General features: G+C 42.6%; 1 protein-coding gene across 1 annotated transcript in view; it reads left to right on the top strand.

The window, feature by feature from the left end:
• Positions 1-24,445, top strand: part of LOC119651824 (nucleolysin TIAR) — a 392,109-nt gene that overhangs the window by 323,653 nt on the left and 44,011 nt on the right. Inside the window, exon 4 of the mRNA XM_038055615.1 lies at positions 11,972-12,074. Coding sequence (XP_037911543.1) covers positions 11,972-12,074 — 103 coding nt within the window. The remainder of the gene's footprint in view (positions 1-11,971; positions 12,075-24,445) is intronic.

Below are 24,445 nucleotides of genomic sequence, written 5' to 3'. Positions count from 1 at the left end.
TAGAGGATGGCCCATTCAGCAGCCTCCATAACGATCAAATCTATGAGCCATACCGCGACCTAATTCGTATGGATGAGGATGATCCAGCCCTGAAAGTCTATAAGGGCAACATCTATAATAGAAAAAGAAGACTAGCCCGACACTGCCTGACATGGGGCGGTGGCACAGGTCAGGAGGCCAGGCAACCTTTAGGAATATCGAATTGGCGCAAAACCGGGATGAGTGGGGTCCCCTACTAAGGCAGGCCTAGACCAGATACCGGTTATTGCGCCGTTAATAATGATGCAATTAACCTGCAACAGGACAAGCCTGTCTATTTACATATTTCTGATCCAAGCAAAGTGGAATTTCCCTATGAGAGATCCTCGAGACCGGAGGCGTGCGTCCTGATGTCAATAATGTAAGAGCAACTATGCTAAGACAATTCTTTTCCTTTGCTGTGGTCAACTTACAATGCCAAGTTAGCGGTAAGAGGAAAAACAAAGTAGTTACCTCTGTACACTTTCCCTATGATTCCTTGTGTCCTCCGCCGACGCAAGAATTAAAGAATCTGGTAGTGTATGCAGAATCAACTCTTAATAGGTTGTGATGCGATCGTTCACAATTTTCGTTGTGCAGTAGCAAACGCAATCCTAGAGGAGAGAAGGTGTTTGGTTTTATGATTTCAGCTGGTTATAATAAGTGATATAATTGACCTGACAATCTACACTTCAAAGTTATTAAAGTTGATTAGAGACTGGCGAGTGTTAGATGGAGTCGCACTCTCAGATCACGGTTACTTAGAATTTAGTCTGACTATTGCAGGCGAACAGTCTGTAATACAAAGACAGAATCCTAGGCAAACGTCCTGGCAACAAAGTGGCATTAAAAATAAGTTTGAAACTCCGAATTATTCACTTTTAGAGTACTTTCAAGAGGCCTGCCCAACTTTCCGAGGCTAACGCGATAAAACGGTTTCATGGTCGAACCAAGAACTGCAAAAACTCAAGAAATCAACCAGATTGATTCTAACAATGCTAAATAGAGCCTACTGTGATGAACTCGAAGATGAAAAGGAGACTTCCAGGCTATGCAGGGTCTTTAGTAAGAATGAGTCAGCCAAGTTGGACCCTCTTAGAAAACCGAATGGTATTTTCACAAGCTCCAAAATTGAGCCTATTCAGCCTCTCTAGGAAGAGGTGTCATAAGTGTGAGGAAGGAAATTGGTGGTTTCTCCAAACATTTCAACACAAAGGTGTTGCAAAGAGAATTGGGACACTGCGAGAGCGATTATCACCAATGAAAACACTTCAAAGCACCTGGCATGGATGGCAGTGATGCTAAAGAAGCGTAAAAAGCTATTAGAGCAAATTATAGGAAATATTTGTCGAGGATGTTTGACTCTGGGCTACATGCCTTCCTCTTGGCAGAAGGTGAAGGTAGTCTTCATACCTAAACCTGGGAAAGACGACTATTTAAATCTAAAGAACTTCAGGCAAATCAGCTTAGCATCATTTTCGATTAAATGTCTGGAGACTGTGGTTAAGTGTGATGTTGGCGCTAACCAACTTGCTAAGCGACTATGAGTCTGCTATTCACTCTTTGATTTCAAAGATAAAGATCTACAAGGCGAGTATGCGATGGAGAAGCTCGTGGAGTATGATGGTCTACTCACTAGTATCCAAATTGCAAAATCTCCCAATTCACGGTGAAGCTTATGCTGATGACCTGGCTGCACTAGTTGGTGCTCGAGATCCCCCGCCCCGCTGATTTGATTGACAGTTGGTGCCTCAGGCATGGAATTTCAGTAAATCCAAATAAAACCCCTGTGGTATTATTTAGAAAAAAGAGGAAACTGAATGGTTTTTACCTTCCAGAGATGAGACGTTCAACCCATCAACTCTCCGAAGAAGTGAAATACTTTGGAGCTATTCTAACCAGAAGCTTCTTTGGAACAAACCTGTGTAGGTAAAGATGAAACGAATTCTCACAGCTTTTGGGTTTGTAGGCGGACCTTTGCCTCGACATGGGGAAATAGGCCTCACGTAGCAATGTGGATAAATGTTCCTATCATTAGGCCGATGTTTGCTTATGCATCGCAGTAGTGTGGTGGGTTAAGGTCAAACTAAAGAGTCTAAAGTGAACAAGCCACACTGTAAATAACTGTGTGTATGGATATTACCTGTGCCATGAGCACGACATCCGGCGCAGCTCTGAATACATTACTCAATTTGCAGTCCTTGGATTTGTTTATTCAGAGAATTAAAGTGAGATCAGCTCATTGACTAATTTGATTAGATCTACGGGGAAACAAAGGACTTGGTGCACAGAGCATTGGAAAAGTTGATGTGAGAACTGATTTCAGTTTTCGAATTGGCTTCTGATTCTCGGATCCCCTTGCACCTGCTTGGTAGAAGATATGAAGCCATACTGAAACGAAGCGAGAACTGGAAGGAACCAGAAGAATGCTTATTAGGATAGACTGACTTCTTTCGCACCAATGGCTGAAAAACAGAACAAGCTTCCAAAGATAAAACTATTTAGTAGGAAACACCAATAATTCAACAGTACGGACAAAGAGACCTAGACCTTCAGACCTCAAACGAGGAGTTGTGTTTCAATTCGGGTAATTCGGTAAAGATTCAGGTAGGTATTGCATCCACTAGTGTGAATTCTGAGCCACGTCTTCAGTATAGACTGGTATCACTGTTGCTTATCTCAGCGGAGTTCTCGTTGTGGCATCAAAATTAATCCGTATCTTAAGAAAATCATGCGATTAATTATACGTGGCAGGTGCTGACGTTAAGCCACCAAGGACGTAATTGCTTAAGTTGAAATCGAAAGCATGTATGGAAAACGAATCGATCCCTCAAATATTCCCTCTTGGTCGTCTCGAGCCAGTCAAGATGATGTCCGTAATTTTCAGAATTTCAGCACTATTTCTGAAGAGGGGGAAGCGGTAGGCTCCCATCTTTAAATCAAATGAAAACTCTTTGCGGTTGAAAAATCGCAGCATTTACTTTTTAGAAAGTTAAGGCGCTGCAAGTAAGGAATATTTTGATATCATCAACCTCCCTAGAATATCGCGCCGATGATTGCCTCACCAATAAGCTTATTAATATTAGTCCTCTTTTTCAGGGCGCCAGAACCTTTCTTGTTCCAGTCCCTCTTTATCTTCTGTCAGTCGGGGATAGCACTGATAAATTAAACTTTATCATGATAATATCGAAATACCCCCTATTTGAAGCGCCAATACTTTTCAAGGGAGATGACTGGCACGATTTTTAGGGCTTTGAGAGAGAAAATCTCTTGTTGCTCCCTTGATCCTCCGCGTTTCGACTGGGAGGTTCAAATTAAACATTGGCGCTTGGGAACGAAAATAGCCCCAATTCGGAGGAGGGATGGCTGTCAAAATTGTTTAACAGGGAAGGGGCACTTCGTCTTCCTCTTGCATACGCCCTCCTTTCTCTTTAACACTATAGGTTTGAAAATTAAAACATTCGCATGACGACATAATAAAACAAACTTCTAAAGGCCAACACTTTCTACGGAGGGTGGACGGGGCACCAGATCGCACGCTTCGCATACTATCCAGCATCTTGGCTAGCCGTGAAAGTTCGGAATCTCCGCCGCGCACAAAATCTTTCAAATGTCTCTCGCAGTTGTCCTAGCCAATGTTTGCAGGAATTGAGAAGGTCGTCGATCGTCGAGTTCGTGACCAGTCAAAAGTTTTTCCAATTTCACTTCTACCAACACAGCAAATGTGCTAATCAAATGATCCTTTAATTCCTGAACTTTCCTACCGATGGGATGATATTTCGAATAAATCCGTCAAACTCGGAAATAACTTTAGCATATCGAGCCATCGGTATTTTAGCCCGTGATAATTAGGTTGACCCTGACCAATGTGCGGGGCCAAATAAAATCAGCACATCACTTTAGAGGCCATTCAATGCCAATAACGATCTACGTCAATACTCCCTAGGGGATGCCCTATCATGCATGACACTCGAAAAAGAGAGAAGCGCCATGCTGGCTTCTCGCGGATTACAAATCCAGCTAACTAGTGGTCTGCGGACAGAACAAACCAAACCTTTTCTACCATCCTAACCGAGCAGGTGACACGAGACCTTGAGCAGAAGGTAAGACGAACTACGTGATGGTAACTTCACCACCGAAAACTAAGGAAATAACAGCATCCAATGACACTTGCCAAATTGAAGCGATCAAGATTGGAAGATACAATTTTGGAACCGTCGATAATTTTTCCTATCTAGAGTCCCAAATCACAACCAACAACAGCAACCACGACAAAATCCGTTGCTTTCAAGACAAAAAGTTTCGGGTTTACGGATTAAGTGACTCGCCCGTCGCGACCCATTGAACTGGATTTTATCCACAACCTGACGGTCATGGTATCGCTCATAGATTCTGTTATTATGTAGGTTACGGAATCGTTCATTCTCATATAGGGGGCCAAAAATTCTTCGGAGGATTCTTCTTTCGGACGCGGCCAAGAGTTAGCAATTTTTCTTGCTAAGAATCCAAGTCTCCGAGGAATACATGAGGACTGGCAAGATCATTGTCTTGTACAGTAAGAGCCATGACCCTATGATTGTTGTTTTGAGCGGAACAGCTTTCCTAAGCTGAAATAGAACCTGCCTCAGCAGCATGAGCATTGTTGGTAAAAATTTCGCGCCTAGTGCGGTTGCTCCCTGTACTTTTCGAGGTCAGTTCCTTTTCCCGTCTGTGAAGTAGCCTCTCCGCTCACCGCCGTTCGTGATAAATCTCCGCCAGTGCCCGGGTTCTCTGAGAATGCAACATTACTCGGTATGCAGAATTCTTCCGCTCAATTGGTAGCTTATTTGGGAGGTGTGGTACGGTAAATAAGTAAAACTCTACACTTTTATGCTATAAGAACTACTCAATGGAACTTATATTAGGACTATAAGCACACGAGTTTAACTTTATTATAAAAATGAAAATAGGATTGGGATTTTACACGGTGTGAGAATAATAGCGAGATATCAAATTCGGAACTTGGCGCGCTCGACGAATTGATGTGCTCGATCTCGGTGTAGTAGGAAAACTGAACTCATTTTAACATTTCTAAGTCCCTTTATACAGTTCAATTTCATGTGTATTGTACGTATCCGTTATTCATGGATGCTGATGCATGTGTTTGGAGAAAAATGTAATGTAAATGTACAAATGGAATTGTGTGTACAGTGTTCGTATTTTATGTTTAATGTAGTTTTGATACATTTTATTTGTTGTATACTTTTGTGGCGTGGACGCTACAGTACCCCCTTGCCAGTGTTGTAGTGTGAAACTGTGTACATATTATACAGAAATGATCTACTATATTATGAATAACCAGCTTGATAACGATCTACAAAACGAACTCGTCGACCAGACCGACGTGGTTCATTCGGTAGGTCATCATTAACTGGGTTGCGCTGTTGATCTTGACCCTGTGGTGGTGTTTCATCGATGGCTGGCGGAGGTGCTTGTGGTTGCTCCACGGCGGGTTGTACTGTTGCTGGCAGGTTTAGTGCGAAACCTTGATCGCCGCTACCATCGGCAAAAATATAGGCCGGCTTCAATCTATCAATGGAGACTGTTACGTCTCGGCCTCGTATTTTTACGACGAAATTTTTATCCGTACGACCGACGACAGTATAAGGGCCGTCGTACGGAATTTTTAAGGCGGACTTGACCGCGTCGTGGCGTACGAAAACGTGTGTTGCGGTTTTCAGGTCTTTGAAGATAAAAGGTGTCCTATAGCCATGACGTACCGTTGGTGCCGGTCGTAACTTATCAAAATGCCGACGAAGCTCCGTAACGAAAGTGGTCTGGTCAGTCGTTGCATCAGTCGTGGCAGATAAAAATTCTCCAGGTAGTCGGAGCGTTGTGCCGTAAACGAGCTCGGCCGATGTTGCCAGTAGATCTTCGCGCCAGGCCGCGCGGATGCCCAAAAGTACCGTTGGTAGTACTCTGGTCCATGAGTCGTTTGCGTGGCAACGTATCGCTGCTTTCAGCTGCCGATGAAGTCTCTCGACTATTCCGTTCGCCTGTGGGTGGTAAGCCGTCGTGTGGGTGTGTTTCGTCCCGGTCACACGATTGAGCGCTTTGAACAGGTCCGATTCAAACTGGCGTCCTTGGTCCGTGGTCAGGCGTGCCGGACTGCCAAAACGGCAAATCCAACCCTCGTAGAAAAAACGGGCAACAGTCTCGGCCTCCATGTTGGGCATCGGAAAAGCCTCGGGCCAGTGTGAGAAACGGTCGACGCACGTCAGACAATATCGGTTACCCTCAGAATAAGGTAACACGACAATATCAATATGCACGTGCTCGAAGCGTGATGATGGCATGGCAAACTCAGCTGGTGTCGTATGTACGTGTCGACTGACCTTTGACTGCTGACATGGTTGGCAGGCCTGCGTCCAAGCTTTGCAGTCGGCTTTGATGTTAGGCCATACGAAGCGTTGCGTGACGAGTTTAACGGTGTTACGCACTCCAGGGTGTGCGAGCCCGTGCACCGTTGAAAAGGCAGACCTGCGAAACTTGGGCGTGACGTAGGGCCTAGGTCGACCTGTTGAGGTATCGCAGTACACCTTGACGCCGGTGCCTGGTACTTCCAGTTGCCCCAGCTTCAGGTTCGTATCTCCTTTTAACATTTTTAGCAACTCGGCGTCCCGCTTCTGAGCATCGGCAAGCATCGCGTAATCTATGTGCGAGGTGACGGTCTCGATCCGCGATAATGCGTCTGCAACGACGTTGTCTTCGCCGCTCAAGTGTTGTATATCCGTGGTGAATTGACTGATGTAATCGAGGTGCCGCGCTTGCCGTGGTGTCGCGCTCTCCGATTTCCGTTGAAAAGCGTATACGAGCGGTTTATGGTCCGTAAATACCGTAAATACGCGCGCCTCCAACATATGTTTAAAATGCTTCACTGCCCGGTATATAGCTAAAAGTTCGCGATCGTATGCACTATAGATTCTCTCGGCTGGATTGAATTTTTTTGAGTAAAAACAGAGAGGTTCACACTTGCCATCGTACCTTTGTTGTAAGGTGGCCCCGGCGGCTACATCAGATGCGTCGCAATGCAGCTCGAGTTTGGCGCCAGTACGTGGGTGTGCCAGAATCGCAGCATTTGCAAGGTCGTTCTTGGCGTTTTCAAATGCGCGACGAGTGTCAAGAGTCCAGTTGATTGGTGCCTTTCCCTTGATGTTGCCTTGAAGCAGTTCGTTGAGCGGTGCTTGTGTCTCAGCTGTTTTAGGCAGGCACTTACGGTAGAAATTGAGCATGCCGATGAATCGACGCAACTCTTTTGCCGTTTTGGGCTCCGGAAAGTCTCGGATGGCGGTGACTTTCTCCGAAAGCGGTGTAATGCCTGCACTTGACACTTCGTAGCCGAGAAAGTTCACTTTGTCTCTGCCAAATTCGCACTTAACTGGATTCACGATGACACCATATTGCCTGAAGCGCTCGAACACCTGTTTAAGGTGTTCCCGGTGTTCGTCCGCAGATGTAGATGCAACGAGAACATCGTCTATATAATCGTAGGCAAAATCCAGACCGCGCAGTACCTCGTCCATAAAACGTTGGAATGTTTGAGCTGCATTTCGTAAGCCAAAACTCATGAACGGGAATTCAAACAGACCGAAAGGTGTGGTTATGGCTGTTTTGGCTATGTCTTCTTCGGCGACGGGCAGCTGGTTGTATGCTTTGACCAGGTCAATTTTTGAATAGATCCTGGTCCCCTCAAGCTGTTGTGAAAAGTCGTGTATATGTTTTACCGGATAGCAGTCCGGTATGGTTCGTGCATTCAACCCTCTGTAGTCGCCGCATGGTCGCCAGTCGCCGCTGCTTTTTGGGACCATATGTACCGGGGACCATTGTGTCCGGATAGCTGAGTGGTTAGAGCGCAAGGCTGTCGTACGGAAGGTCGCGGTTCAAATCTCACTGGTGGCAGTGGAATTTGTATCGTGATTTGACGTCGGATACCAGTCGACTCAGCTGTGAATGAGTACCTGAGTCAAATCAGGGTAATAATCTCGGGCGAGCGCAATGCTGACCACATTGCCTCCTACAGTCTACTGTGGTGTACCGTTACGGTCTTGAATGAAGTGCTCTAACACACTTCAAGGCCCTGATCCAACATGGATTGTTGCGCCAACGATTATTATTATTATTATATGTAGTGGGGCCGCCCAGCTGCTTGATGAAGGGCGCGCTGTTCCGACCTTAACCATTGCCTCGAAGTGCTTTTTGGCCAAAACTAAGCGTTCAGGCGCTAAGCGCCGAGGTTTACTTGCCACTGGTGGTCCCGGCGTGGTTAATATATGGTGCCGCGTGTGGTGACGTATCTTCGGAGGTCGTCCGTCAGGGCGAGTGATATCCGGATACTGGGACAAGAGCTGATGGTACAGAGACTCGCCGGAGATGACTTTGACGCTCGGCGTGGAACACTGTATAATTCGACCGCGCGAGGTCAACATGGTCTCTTTGTCGATTAGCTGTTTGCCTTGTAGGTCTACAAGGAGCCCGTAGTGCGGCAAGAAGTCGGCTCCGAGGATCGGACGGTCTACATCAGCGATGACGAAACTCCAAGTAAAATCGCGCCGCAGCCGAAGGTTGAGCGTACGCGTTTCTATACCATAAGTATGGATGGTCGTGCCGTTCGCCGCTGAGAGTTCGTATCCAGAGCGCCGCAGGGAACGATGAACTTCCTTGCGTGGTAGCACACACAGATCGGCACCAGAGTCGACCAAGTATGCGCACCTTGCGTAGTCGTCGGAGATGAAAAGGCGGCAGGATAATGTGGACGGATCGCTCGCCGCCATTAGCGAGGTCCGTTTGCGTTTCCCGCGAAGTCGCAGGGTTTTTGACACTTTTTGGCCTTTTCTCCGAAGGTGTTGTGATACCAGCACTGACCTGATATGATTGACCGTGAACATGAACGAGGACGGGAGCTGGAGCGGAGTCTTGACCGGCTCGACCGATGCGTTCCGTCGCTCGGCATGTACGCCCGGTTAATTTTAGTGTTGAGTGCGGCCATTTCAGCTGTGAGTTTGGCAATGGCAATCTCCCAACCTGCTGGTTCCGCGCGCACACTGTTTACTTGTGCACTTGATGTGGCGTCGCCGATAGCATCGGCAAGTTCGGCTTGTTTGACGAGTGACTCGTTCTTTTGCGTCGTGAGAATGCCTTGCATCGACGCCGGCAGTCTGCTCATCCAGAGAGTACGCACAAAATCATCGCCGACGGCGCTGCCGGCGAGGTGTTGTAGGTGCCGTAAAATTTGACTAGGTTTACGATCACCTATCTCTTCGCGCTCCAGGAGTTGTCGCAGCTGTTGCTCCTGCGAAGACCCAAGTCGTGCGATCAGTGCCTCCTTAAAAGCGGTGTAAGGCTTTTCGGCCGGCGGCTTAAGGATAATGTCCTTTACCTCGAGCGCGTACTTAGGATCGAGAGCAGCTACTGCAATAGTGTAGCGTTCCGATTCGCAGATGATTTTGTGCGTTTGAAACACTTGCTCACTTACCGCGAACCAAACTTGCGGCTCTCTCGGTATGAATTGCGGCAAAACAATACGCGTTGAGTAACGCGCACTCTGGAGCGATTGCTGATCTCTTTCCGGCATTTTACACGGAGAACATCTGTTTATATATACCGTAAAATTTTTCGCACCACACTTCACCGTTGTTTTTGTATCACGTCGGGTTCGCCACTTTGGGAGGTGTGGTACGGTAAATAAGTAAAACTCTACACTTTTATGCTATAAGAACTACTCAATGGAACTTATATTAGGACTATAAGCACACGAGTTTAACTTTATTATAAAAATGAAAACAGGATTGGGATTTTACACGGTGTGAGAATAATAGCGGGATATCAAATTCGGAACTTGGCGCGCTCGACGAATTGATGTGCTCGATCTCGGTGTAGTAGGAAAACTGAACTCATTTTAACATTTCTAAGTCCCTTTATACAGTTCAATTTCATGTGTATTGTACGTGTCCGTTATTCATGGATGCTGATGCATGTGTTTGGAGAAAAATGTAATGTAAATGTACAAATGTAATTGTGTGTACAGTGTTCGTATTTTATGTTTAATGTAGTTTTGATACATTTTATTTGTTGTATACTTTTGTGGCGTGGACGCTACACTTACATTCATCGTTGAACCAGCCGTTTCGACTTTTTTTGCGGCTGAGGTCAAGTACGTTTGCAGCCGTATTTATGATAACGTTCTTCTGGTGATTGTGAACATCATTCGATGATGATTCACCGCCAGGATCTCTGTTAACTGCGGTTATTGCGGCACCCATTTTCGCCTTATAGGTTGTGTGTGGATGGTTTCAGTGTTAACTCTCACCTGATTGTCAGGAGGGAAATTGGGCGGTGTTGTTATTTGAGCTCGGAATACCATGTCAACGAGATAGCGATCCGGGCCTATATTGGCCCCTTTATATGTTCTGACATTCATCAAGGATAAGAGGTGGCGGTGTTTGATTAGCACGTAGCAGTTGAAAGTGGTCTCGTCTGGAAAGGCCCGCATTTGTTTGTGGACCGCTTTCCGCGCAAACCAGGTACTTCCAACAATCATTTCGTGTGATATTGCTAATTAAATAAGTCCGCAGTCCGTTGTTATTTGTATTTTGATGTAAGCTATGGAAGCCTACGTATCGCCTAAATCATATCTGGGACAAGTTTCGAGAGTTCGTTCTACTGCCTAGGTATCCTTCTCCGACTCTGTAGTCTCCTCTGTAGGGGCGTGAACGTTAATGAGGCTTATATTTCTAAACTTGCTTCGCAAACGCAGAGTGCGCAGTGTTACATCAGCTTCATATTGGGCTAGCTGCTTGACAACTCCATGTCTGTATAGGGAGCGCATTTCACATGAGATAATACGCAAATCGTTATTCTGTTTTCATTGTTGGGTTCGTTGTAACATCCATCCATCCCGAGGCTCCTGTTGCGGTTTCGTAACAAGTTGTTTGCCGTGTAGGCATATAAGGCAAAGAAAATAAATTTATTCATCATAATCTTTGTTTTAAGATCTAGCCCCTCTTACTGCTGCGAGGTATTGGAAGCAAATACGAATAACGAGTCTTCAGTGAGTTTTGTCGATTTATTTGTAAAAAGCATTGATTCTAGCTTCCCACAAGTTGAGGAAATTAAAGTGAAAATGTGTTCGTATGCAAGAACAGTAACCTGGAAATAGCGCATTGCTGTAGATTCCAGCGAGTTACCCGAAAACACTTCTCCCACGTAAAGTGTGTAGTCTAGCCCCAATTTGCATCAAGAAATTCAGGATTAATGAAGAAACTCGTGATTCGTAACACCAAACTCACTGCAACAGACAGACAGAATCATATGTACGCATATAGGCATTTACTGATTTGAATGAACGTTCCATAAATCTCTGTGGCAAATTATCTTTTAGAGAATGATAGCTGGCACTGAAATTTCGACATCGCCATTTCTGCATACATCAATTTATGTCTGAGATATCCTTCCCACAATGCGCCCTCGAAAGTCTCTCCTTCTTTTCCTTATTGCTTTCTAAATTACTGAATGAGTCTAATGTAACGTTAAGAACATTCTCAATGAAAAATGGTTGGAACCTCAAGCTTTTACTCCATTAACCACTCTCTAGGAAGCACAATGAATTACAGGCAGAAGTCTTTCATGCGATGAAAAACTCAAAGTTCAACACATACAAAGTTTACTGTGCATAACATGCTTTCGCTGCTAACAAGCCAGGATATTGCAAAGCATCCCATGCAGAGAAAATACCGCTTTGATTACAGCGAGAATTACAAGTTGTGCAAGCTAAGAAAAAAGCCCATTCGAGCGACCATTCCCACCCCCATCATATTGACTATATTTACATGAGTACCGGCGCATAGTGTTTAAAAATTCATTTGCAAACGTGACCTTTAATCGATTTATCTTTTTCTGTTTTTTCCTCTCTTTACAGGAGGCTGAAAGTGCTATCACAGCAATGAATGGACAATGGTTAGGTTCACGATCGATAAGGACGAACTGGGCAACGAGGAAACCACCAGCAACAAAAGCGGACCGTATGTAATTTGCATCAATAATTAAGTGGTAGTCTCCTGGCCGTGTATTTTGTCCGCACCACGGTCCCATATATGTATGTAGTGTATCAAATAAAGGGTTCAACGAAACTCGTCTGATATTTTCTCCACTCTCCTATCGGTCTAACCATAGAATGTTGGTTTATAGGAAATTCGGTGGTAACTTGGAAATGTATGACCTGACCGCCACCAAAACCAACATCCCCGTCTTCTCTTCTTCGTCGTATTTATGGTCATCTGGAAAATTAGGATTGGGGCTGGACTTAAACAGTTGTGGGATTTCGATTTAAATCCTTTACATAATCGCACGGCTGACAATGTTGTATTCCCATGTTGTTTGTGTTGTTGATGCCATTGTCTCTGCTGATAGGGTTCCCTACTTCACCCTATTTTCCTTGTTTCGGTCTTTTTTTCTCACTCCCTTCCAAGATTCATGTTAGCCCCCTTAGATACGATAATGCGGTTTTGCTAAGTTATCAGAACTTCCAGTTGTTTCATTTTGGCGCTGTTTTTGCTGAACGTTCTTTGGAAATTTATGATTATAAGAAATGGGAATTTAATATTCATAGTTGGGACTTGGATAGCTTAACTCTACCATAAATAAGGTGAACGTGGAAGACTTACAGTCGTGAACTGAATGAGGTGATGCTATTACTCCTTTAACCATTTGTGGTTAACTTCAAGGGACGGCTTCGAAGGATTTTCCCTATTTAGAACTGTCCACGTGGAAGTGTTTAAACTATTGAACTTTTCGAGCTAAATTGAACTGGAAAAGGTTTTTATTTTTTTCTCTGGATATTTCAACCACCCAATTGCAGTGTTTTGAATAAATTTATCTTATAACAGTTAGTAAAAGTAAGACGTGGAATAAGAAATGTCTGAAAATGAGCCTTTTTTTGGGATTTCAGAGGCAATTTTGTATACATACATCTTAAGCATGAACTCAAAATTTTTCAAATTTTTCGTTTTTAAGGTTTTATGTGAAACAAAACCTTATTAGAATCGATTCCAAGTCTATCTGTCCGTCACACCCGATTTATTCGGAAAAGGCTAGACCGATTGTCACGAAAATTGATGAGAGCATGTGGTCTCTTGTTTCCTTTACAACCAGTAAGTGACGCCATTTTGTATTAAGTTTAACAAACATGTGAATGGAGGATGCAATTTTTTTTTTTGAGAATGTGACCATGTGGGTATTAAATGAAAGGGCTCAAGTAGTTTTCGAGTCTGGTCCCATACTTGATATCGAATGAAGCGTAGGAGAATGACGGCTCCTCGTTCTCAGAACCTATCCAATCGAAAAAGCTGGAAAAATCACAGTGGTGTATCTAATCGAAATCTAGGCCTCACAATACATCCCGTTCTGATATCTGCACAACTTTGGGAGGTCGCAGGGAAACATTTCATTTTAGTTTTTTAATTATTTATATATCAATTACTCCAGAGAGATATATGTCTATATTTATGTGGTATGGATATGCAAATGAAGCTTTGGGGTAGTGCCTAATGCATATATATATATGTTTGTACATTAAACCAGCGGTATTCAATATGCGTACTTCCTATGTACATATGTATGCATTTCGCCACCTTCCGGTATTCCGACTTATTTATTTTACTAATAGGTCCGATGGAATCCCCTAAATTTCTCCCAATCTTCTATGCGATCATATATACATCCCACAAAAAATGCAAGTGGCGACGGTTACCTTAAACATAAACCTATATTTTGCTCAGAATATTGCAATATAATATTAATAAAATGGTGTCAGTGAAAAATTGAGCCAATTACATTGTGCCATTCGAGCTTCCCATCATTCCTGCTAGAAAAGTGGTTTTCCACACGAATACAGTACGTGCTGTAATAAATAGTAATGAAGTACGATTTATGTCATTTAATACTTTATCCTGAAAATCTCGAAGAGCATTTAAAAAATTTTATTTTAGAAACTTGAAATAGGTTTTGCGGATTTCAGCGGATGTGTTGTACAGCAGTAGTGTTTCCACCCTTCCTTAATATGCAACCTATCCACTACAACTTTCGCGTTTGTATAAACATTTCTTCAGACAACTGGCCTGCTTCCTGAGGAAGTTATTATTTCGAAATTGTATTAAGCCATTGTACTATGATGGCACAACGTAGAAAAGTGCGGAGAAAGGGTTATAGCAACACAGATAGAACAATCACAAGAAGACAACCGCATTTCTAGATTTTGGACAAAGCGTCGGCAGGAACGATGCTTCCGAAGTATACAATCTTATCAATACTTTCAATATTTTACGCCGATAGGAAAAATGCAGAACTGCTCTTCCTAAGTCCGCCCGAGCTATTTGATAAAGGTCCATGACCCGGTGAAAGAGCAAATAGATGTCATTATCATTGTGACGGTGTTTGAATGAAAATGTAGTGCCCCATTGGATACTTCCAGGTCCTCCGGATAAGGCAACCTGAATAGTGTCACCGATAACAAGAAGAAATAATTATATTTTATGATCTTTCGCATTGGTGGAGTTCTCACAGTTGACGAACTTCTTCTGAATGGGTCCTTTTCCTGGTCCTAGCGCACCTCCAACTGTCGCTGCTCTTTAACACTTGCGGCGGGTGCTTTTTTTGTGGTCCAGCGATCTGCCTTCAACTCATCTTTCTTCAATGTTGTTACTGGTGTAAATGTCCACGCATACAGTGCGTTACATCATTCTACGTCGAATTTCAGGGGGGTCCCAACACATGCGAAAGGGAGGTGTATATTTTTTTTATCCAAATATAGTCATGTGCGATATCAAATGAAAGGTCTCGGCAAGTACTTTCCGAACCCGGTTTTCACGAAGACATTTTTTGGATATGGGGAGGTTGCGGGGTGATCATTTCTTTCACGGCGCCATTCTCAAAAACTACCCTCCCGGAAAATATGAAAAACATGAAGAGGCTGCCACTATATGGTACCTACGCTCCGAAATACCTTCCATATCGATATCTACAATGTTTAGTAATTGACTGCAAACGTAAATAAAGAATTTCTCACACAAGATGAACACAAAACCTTTATTCCGGTATTCGGACTTGTTTAACACTAGATCGGGGCAGACAGTATATTGAGGACACACATTCACAACTTTGTTAAATAGTTGCACACCAATAGTCACCAGCTGCATTTTTTCAGCTTCAATTTTCTGTTCCTCCTCTCAGTGTCTGATATCCTCTTTACCGAAGACTGGGATGCGTTGCATGGCATGAGCAAAAGCCACGGAGTTTAGTGTTCGTGGACCCCGTGAGCAGCTTTTCTGAGGGATATGTCTATACTCTCAGTATCAGAAAACTCCCAACTCTTGTACAATAGGTGATGTTTAGTACATTCGCATACCACGTTATGCTTTTCAGGACATTTGTCTTTTGGTTTTCTTGTTATAGTTTTGTCTCTTTACGTTGTACCGCTCTAGTTTGTCGAAAAATTTGTTTGCTTACTATTTGTTGTTCACTATTATTGCAAGTTCATGGTGAGCCTTTCATACTTGGTATCATCCTTACTAAGGTTTCATTGCTACTGAAGTCTTTATCACAAGATGTTTCATGTTTGCGGTTCAGTGCGCTATCTATTAACATTACCTGGTATTTTATAGTTTGTTTTGAAATAACAATATGGTTCATTGATACTATATGCGCATATTCTAATGTCCTTACGATGATGTGATGAACATCGCTCCTGTTTCATCCTTCGCGAGTGACAATTTAACATTATTCAACTACTTCTTTATGGCAGTGATTGCTTTGAAACAGTACAGCTCAACATTGGCCTGACTGCGAAATATTTGGTAAACGCTATTGCTTTTATGCTTTAACGTAATCCATTATTGTGGTTTTCTCAGCAATCAGAGTGCTAAGGACATTATAATGCATAATTTTCTGCAATATTTTATTCAATGTTCAACTCTTCGGGATACTCGTGTAGAAAATGTCTTTCATGCCATACCAGAGGCTTCCTTCTATCAGAGAGGTATCGATGAGTTTAATCAAATCAATGAGTACATCAATCGCTGCCAAGTATTCCTCTATTAGGCTCCAATTGCCCAAGCTGTTTGGGTTGTGCACATCCAGAGTAACCACAGTGAAATAGTTGTTATTGAACTTTCTATACACTTAACAATCGGTGGGCAGTTTTTTCTTGGCTGCGGAACCTTTCCGCCTTCCTCTCTCTATAGACGTTTCCCGCACCAGCATGTAATTTGATATAAACGATCCTAGCCCACTTAAGAGGGGAGAAGAGAATAGTCACTATAGACCGAGTGACCGATACCTAGGCATTTCCTCCGACGAATGCAAGGAATGAGCACTTGTGGACTAACAATCTTTGAATTCCCATTATGCGTTGAAAACGGCTACAATGCCTCGCAGACAGACTGATTTTTCAGCTATGATCTTCGTATCTACGCTCCTCAGAATGCTCGCCGGTCCAGCGGGAATTTAAGCAATGGAACTCGTCAGTATGGAAGCACAGAAGTATGGGGTATGGAACAAGAGAAGTACTGACTTCACACTCGAGCAAGATCATCACGTAATGATTGCTTGCCTTGTTCTTTTCCCGGGAACTGGCCTACACGCCGATGCAGCTCTTCGTTTGTGATTGTGTCTTGCCCCAGTACACATGGGAGACATTAGGAGTAACTTTTTGGTCACTTTTCAGGTCCATTACAGAGAAAACATTGGCGCGCATCAGGGTTATGCTCATTCTGGCATTAAGAGATCTACATTCCCAAATTTTATACAAAACACCTACGACGAACCCAGCGCTTTTAATGCGTTCGATAGAGTTATGTCCTGTGTTAGATAAACTGATTGATGCCCTCTGTATTCGACAGTTAATGGAGGTAGAAAAAGTGCCCTGCTAGTCTCTTTTTCCAATTCTAAGGTCTAAGGCTCGGTGATAGAACAGACAGGTGCCATTAGTTTAATCGACGTATCCCTTCCGACTCCTATAACATCTCTAGCTAACAGCTGATACCAAGCTTCGTTTTATTCTTTATTATGTTCACATCACATGTTCAAGTTATTTAATGCCGTGAAGGACCGTTGCACATTCGCTGCGCTATACGTCGCGATCGTGTTATAATGTTCGCACCTTTAGTGGTTTCGATGTGCCTTTTGCAGAACATTGTTGTTACTTTTATTCTTCTGTGCTTGGAATGCTAGGCTTGCAGCTTGGTACTTTGTCTGCAACCTTTTCCCCATTTAAAGACGATGTTATGCCTGCATTGTGCTCTCATATTGCAATACGTCGTCTGAGGTCCCTCCATTTACAGTACCATTGGTTTAAAATAAAATAAAAACATAAAATAAACTTGGCTTGGCTTCGCTCTGGACCTAAAATTTCTCTCTTTCTCTCTCTTTCTCTCTCTCTACTTTCATGACAGAGCAACTAACACTTTGTGCCTTCAGACGTTGCTTCGATAATAGCCATTACTTCCCCCAAAAGTCCCCCATATTTAGAGCATTCTACATATACCTTTTGTTCACACAATCAAAAGTCTCCTTGAAATTGATAAAGAGCAGCCTGCTCTTGATCATCATTATCATCAGTGACGAAACAACCGGTATCCAGTCCAGGCCTGCCGTAATAAGGAACTCCAGGAACCCTGCTTTTCCGCTGAGGTCCACCAATTCGATTTTTCTAAAGGCTCTCTAGTGTCCTGACCTACGCCTTCGCTCCGTCTCAGCCAGGTCTGCTTTGTTTTCTTTTTTAAGGTTTTGTTTAAATACAAAACCTTATTAAAATCGGTTTACTGTCTGTCTGTCTGTCTGTCCGTCCGTCACACGCATTTTTCTCGGAGACGATTATAGCGATTGACCCCAAATTTGGTACAAAGGTGGGAACTGTGAACGCTCACGCATATAGTGAGTTATATCCTTTTACGACGAATTTAAGGGGGGGTCCCCATACATGCAAAAGGGGGGTGTAAATTTTTTTCATCAAATATAGTCATGTGGGGTATCAAATTAAAGGTCTCGGTAGTACTTTTCGAAGCCGGTATTAGTTTTAACATTTGTTGAAAAGGTGGGGAGTACGGGGGTTGAAAGTGGTCATTTCTTTAATGAACCCATTCTCAGGAACTACCCAACCGCAAAGTCTGAAAAATCTGATGCCTGTTCAAATAAAGCTAATAATAGTATATTACTATAATTTTTAGTAATTGACAGGAAAACCCCCCTTAAGTTCACCATAGAATCACAAAATTTTGCAGCAATGTAGGCTACAGTATAGAGCATGATCCTGATTTGGTGAGAATCGCACTATTACTAACAAAGTTATACTAGGCCAAAGCTGTCGCTCCTCTACAAATTCAAGACTATGAATGTCAATATCACTTGAAAGTGGCTATTTTCACATAATATATGCATATTTTACGTGCTACATGCTAATGGGACAAATGCACACTCAAATTTCTTTATAAAAGAAATACACAAAACCTTTCATACCTGAAGCGTCTAGCTTGGGGTTTCCCGACTTGTTCTTTTCCTACCGTAGATATTGCGCTTATATATAATAATATATTTTCGGGTGCGATCACCCCCTTCCATACGGATTAAGTGACGCGCCCACCATGACCTATTGAATCGGATTTTATCCACAAACAGAGCGCCCATCCTCAGATTCTTTCGGATACTTTTTCGAACGCGGTCAAGAGTTCGCAATTTTTCTTGCTGAGAACCCAAATCTCTGAGGAATACCTGAGGACTGGCAAGATCATTGTTTTGTACAGAAAGAGCTTTGACTCAATGGCGAGACGTTTCGAGCGAAACTGTTTTTGTAAGCTGAAATAGGCTGTGTTGTCTCAAAGTTGTATGTAGCCACCTATCCGCTTATTGCCGTTTGACTCGTGCGATTTGATGTTTTGTTTTTGGCTGACGTTGCCACCACATATTCCGGCTTGCCTTGATTGATATGCAGCCGAAGATTTCGCGCCGCCTCCTCGATCGGGATGAAGGCGGTTTGTAAATCTTGGGTCGTTCTTCCCATGATGTCGATATCGTCAGCATGGGCCAATAGTTGGGTGGACTTAAAGAGGACCCTTATTGATGTCGAATGGTCTCGAGAGTGATTCGCGGTCCTACACCTTGGGTATAAGTTGAGAAACCGCTTGGTGTATTTGGTGAGGCCCATAATTAACCAGTTCGGCTGTAATTCCACCGGCTACTGGCGACCTACAGTTTTCAAGCCGTTAAGTTGAACGCACTGTTTCTTCCATGCTTGGTGGTGACAGCATTTATCCGCCGTCTTCAGTTGGCGCGACTTTCTGCTTGTCAATATTTTGGTTGTTGAGCAGTTCATTAAAACACTCAACCCATCGCTTCAATATGCCCATTCAGTCGGAAATCAGATTTCCCACTTTGTCTCGGCAGGATGAACATCGACTTCGTCATGCTGACTTGCTGGTAAAACTTCCGTGTCTGGTGCGGTTGCTCCCTGTACTTTTCTAGTTGACAGACTTGTTGGTTCTCCTAGGCTTCCTTTTCCCGTATGCGACATTCTTTTGTTCCGTTGCTAGCTTTCATTCATAGTCGAAACAGCGGTTCCGACTTTTTTTCGACTGGAGCCAAGTATGTTTGTGGCCCTATCGACCCGATCGATCATTTGTTGATGCTTCATCTCTAGGATCTCTGTTGACTGTGGTCATTGCGGCATCCATTTACCCCTTATAGGTGTTACCGAAGGCTATGCTGTGGTTGGCTTCAATGTTAACTCTCACCTGATTGACAGAGGCCATTCTAGGTGGTTTTATTATTCGAGCCCGGAGTACCATGCCAACGAGATAGTGATTCAAGTATCCTCCTACATGTTCTGACATTCATCAAGGCTGAAAAGTGGTGACGTCCAATCAGCGTACATCAATTTGGGTGAAAGTTGTCTTGTTTGGAAAGGCCCATCGCTTGGATCGCTTTCCACATAACCAACCAACTCCTGTGATACTGATAATTGAATAATCAGCAGTCCGTTATCATTGGTATCCTTATTTTAGTTATGGGAGGCAATATAACGACTGAATACGGGCTCCGTCCCTACTTAGTTGTTAAAATCCCCAAGTATGCTTTTAATATCATACCTGGGATAGAATTTGAGGGTTCCTTCCATTATCCCTGCACAGGTAGCTCACGCTCAATGAGAAAATGCGCAAAATGTTGTTTCGTTTTCGTTGCAACCTGTTCTTAGTCCTCAGCCGCGTATGAAAAGTAGACTTTAAAAAGACCAGTACGCGAGAGGCGAAAGGACTCAATGGACACAGACGCTTTCAACTAGATCACGCTTTGATTGAACCGAAAAAATGGATGCAAACTCTCCTTAATACTAAGAACTCATCAACGACGAAAAACTAAACGAATTTGTATTTCCTTTCTTCGTCAAATCTACATATATCCCAAACATAGACCCATAAACACTTACTGAATTTAAAAACACTTTCAAATTTGGAACGCAAGATTTCCTCCTGTAAAACGACAATCCAAGCTCTATCGCAGCACACACTTTAAATCCCTTTCTTCTCACAACTAATATACACAACTATATAGTCCCATTTCAACCAATCCTGAAATCGTTTTGATAAATTACAGGATATCCTTTTTGTCACACTGTGCTTGAAATTTTTCATTTTATCTCGATACCTTCCTTTCCTTCGACTCCACTCCCTTTCTATCTTTCCATAAATGATAAATACCCAAGGATTTATATAGAAACGGCAGCTATTTCCAATGTGAGCGACTTTTTTTTAATATCCTCCTTTTTGAAACATTGAATTCATTCGTTCATTTCGTCCAATAATGGTGCCGTGATGCATTATTGAATGCGAAAAAAGTGAATAGTTCATACGGAGAATATCGATGTACATGGTTGCAGTGATGGCAGCTATTAGAGACATGGGGATCACAACAGATTTCAAATGAAAGGACTATCACAGGTTTTGTGATAGGTTTTTGATGAATTTCCAACGGATTATATGCACACACTTCCCCTAATATTGTCGCTGTTTGGTTAAGCAGATTTTTGGAGATACGCGTATTTATTCACGCAAAACAACATTTTTACTGATGTCGGCTTTGTGTAGATCATAGATTGCAATTTAAATAGGATGCACGAATATCGCTTCAATTCCAAAACAATGTAACCGCAAATACATAATCACAGGTATCTATTGTAATATTGAAATTTTACACAGAATTTTTTGCAAATATTGTTTGTGAGTTAGACAGGTTTCCACGACAAAACCATTCGCTAATATTTATTTGTTACTTTTTAGTTTATTAAAACAAATTGCAGAGTGGTAATCACCACTTGACCTCTAAACAAATAATTTCGACGGATAGCGAAAACATTGGAGAGATGATCAGAAACGGATATTTGGGAGTGTGATGTCATTGATAATAAAAAATTGCAGTTCACTTACCAATTTTAAAAAGAATAGTAGATTGTACTTCCAAAAAAAAGTCTGAGAAAATTAACATTGACATTGGATTTTCTTAAAGCGTGACCGCTCAGGATAATAATAAGGAATCTTTCCGAGAGGAACATTGTGACCTTCAATAAATAACAAGCAAGAATTATGTCTCATTACGTTGTTAATAACTCCTTTTTTAAGGTTTTGTGTAAAACTTATTAAAATCGGTTTACTGTCTGCCACACGCATGTTTCTCAGAGACTATCGCAGCGATCGACACCGAATTTGGTGGAAAGATGGGAGCTGTGAACGCTCACGCATACAGTGAGTTACATTCTTTCTTAAATAAAGTTAATAATAGTATATTACTATAATTTTTAGTAATTGGCTTTACAACCCCCGTTAATTTCATACTAGTATCACGAAATTTGCAAAATTTGCAAAAATGCAGTAATATAAACTATAATATAGAATATGATCCTACCAAGTTTGGTGGACATTGCCCTATTACTAAGAAATGTATAAGCGGCCACATTATCGCTTCAATATCATCCGAAAATGGATTCTCCCGCATAATATGTGCTACGTACTAATGGGTCAAACGCAAATGTCTTTATATAACAAATACACAAAACCCGACCCGAGTCGACTTGTTTCTAGGTGTTTGTTACTTTCTATTTTATTACTCAACATCCTGTTGGCCACTTTCATGACTGTGATACACACGCTTATGCCCCTTCGCTGATGGTTGCTAATGATGGGATGCAGTTAGCTATCAATTTCCGACAAGCTTAAATTTCCCCCCCCTGTTCTGTGTGAAGAACCTCCGTCATTCCTACAAAATATGACCCCTACACTCGCCTTCTATCCAAATTTCCGACAGACGTATTTTTCTTCGGCTGGTATTATCTCAAGTCGAGGCTGAGCTGATAATATGAGGGACAGTATACGTCCAGCGGCATATACATATTGCTTTATGCAAATGATGTTCTTAGCGCTTTTCAGGAAGGCTGATTTGGAACCAATTGTTGTGAAAAATTCGTAGATACGAGCTGTTGAAGACACCTCAATTTGGAATTGCTTGTAAGATAGCTGCACTTTGTCAGACTTGCAAACTTAACTCCGCCCGTGTCAGCATTTTACACTAGTAGAACTTTGCTGAAAGCACCCTTCCACCTCCTTGGTTAGTAAGATTTCAAGCAGTATTCAAGCTCGCAGGCGTAATCTTGGATTTAAGTTCGTCGATCCTATAGGAGTTTTCGGGATATGGCTTAAAACTTGGCTATGGACGGCGAAAAGAATACTTTTGTCAATGCTTATCAATATACTTCGCCAAGCGGTTTAAAATGTCCGCCAGTAGATCAGTAGTTTCAGATGGGAAACGACAGCCAGATCACCAAAACTGATAATGGTGACCTATGTGGTTAAGGCTCTCCACCCTTGCAAGTGGATCCGAACGAAGCGCACAATTGAAAGCAAGCAATCATCAATTGATGATCGCACTTGAGGCCAAAATTGTGACATTACTTTGATATTATCTACATATATGCACGAAGAGCAGTTAGATCTTGGTGAGGAAAGCGTCAGCTTTTCACAATCTACTAGCTACTGGTGCGATTCCTGGAACGTCAGGGCCCAAACGACATTTTCGATTAAAACCCCGAAGTGCTGAATAATGCACAGAGGTCAGAATGCTATAATCCTAATGCAGTATTTACAAGTGATTGTCAGTCGACATATTGCGAGAGTTGCATATCGGAATCTTTTCTGTTTCTGTCATCTTTGTTCCGTGCGGTTAGAACAAACTTGTCACTTTTCTTGATCATAGTCTTGATCCAGATGAATTCCCACCGAATTATCTAATACGAACTTTCAAGATATTTGTTTCTAACTAATTAATCTAAAAAGCTCTCAAAAGCTCTTAAATCACCATCTAACGTATCTTGTCACCGCTACTTCGGTCGACATTTTGGCCGCTCCCCATCGATTTACATTTTCAGACCAATCTTATCTAAATAATTTTCGTCAGGGCAAATTACATGCCCGTATCAACCAACTTACAACGCCATATCGTTTGCGGATGTCCTCACTTCTATTGTAATCATAGTATGTTACCCCTCTTATCCAACTTTGAGATCGTTACGTTGCTCAGTTCTTGGTAGATACCATGCCAATTTCATTAGTATCTGTCATTGAAAACTGTGTTTTATTCCGATTCAACATGGGAACTTGTTGTTATCCAGATTTTATGAAAGATCTTGCTGTATGAGCTTAGTTTTTCACTTTTTGATAATTTGTTGCGAATCGGTCTTGCTGGGAAGCGCTAAAAATATCATTTTCATAAAGCAATGCATATGCCGCTGATCATTGGATGTTGAACATGGCAATGTCCGTAGCAAATTTAATCTAGGACACCACGTTGTCACCGAGAATATCAAAAACGTGAAGATATCAATTTAAACTCTCCAAATGGTAGGTCACAAACTTCGAATCGACTCGCGATTATCAGGACCCAAGTCGCTGGCAAGGCGCGAAACTTCGTCCACTTCAATGCAAACCTTGCGATAACTCTTACTTTGGGGGAAACTGAACGTCTGCCCATCCCCGGTACAACTGTCCAAATCGAACCGTAAATGGAAGAAGAAGGCTCTGTATAGGGATATTTAGTACTAATAAGGGAGGACTATACACTAAGTCCTGCCTGTCAGAACCCCCTCCATCCTCCCTAGGAAGAACGGGAAGTTGGTGACGTATACGTTCCTGGACTAACGCGAACCCACATTGGACGTGGTCATAACTGACATAAGAGTGAAATATTAAAATTCCATGAAATTAAGTGGGAAGGTATTAACTGTGAACATCCATGCATACCTTGAATTACATTTCTGTACATTGAACTTAACGGGAGATCTCCATACACCTAAAAGAGGAGT

This window comes from Hermetia illucens, chromosome 3, assembly GCF_905115235.1.
Source record: "Hermetia illucens chromosome 3, iHerIll2.2.curated.20191125, whole genome shotgun sequence".
NCBI classification, from domain to species: Eukaryota; Metazoa; Arthropoda; class Insecta; order Diptera; family Stratiomyidae; genus Hermetia; species Hermetia illucens.
This window is presented reverse-complemented; position numbering and strand designations above follow the sequence as displayed.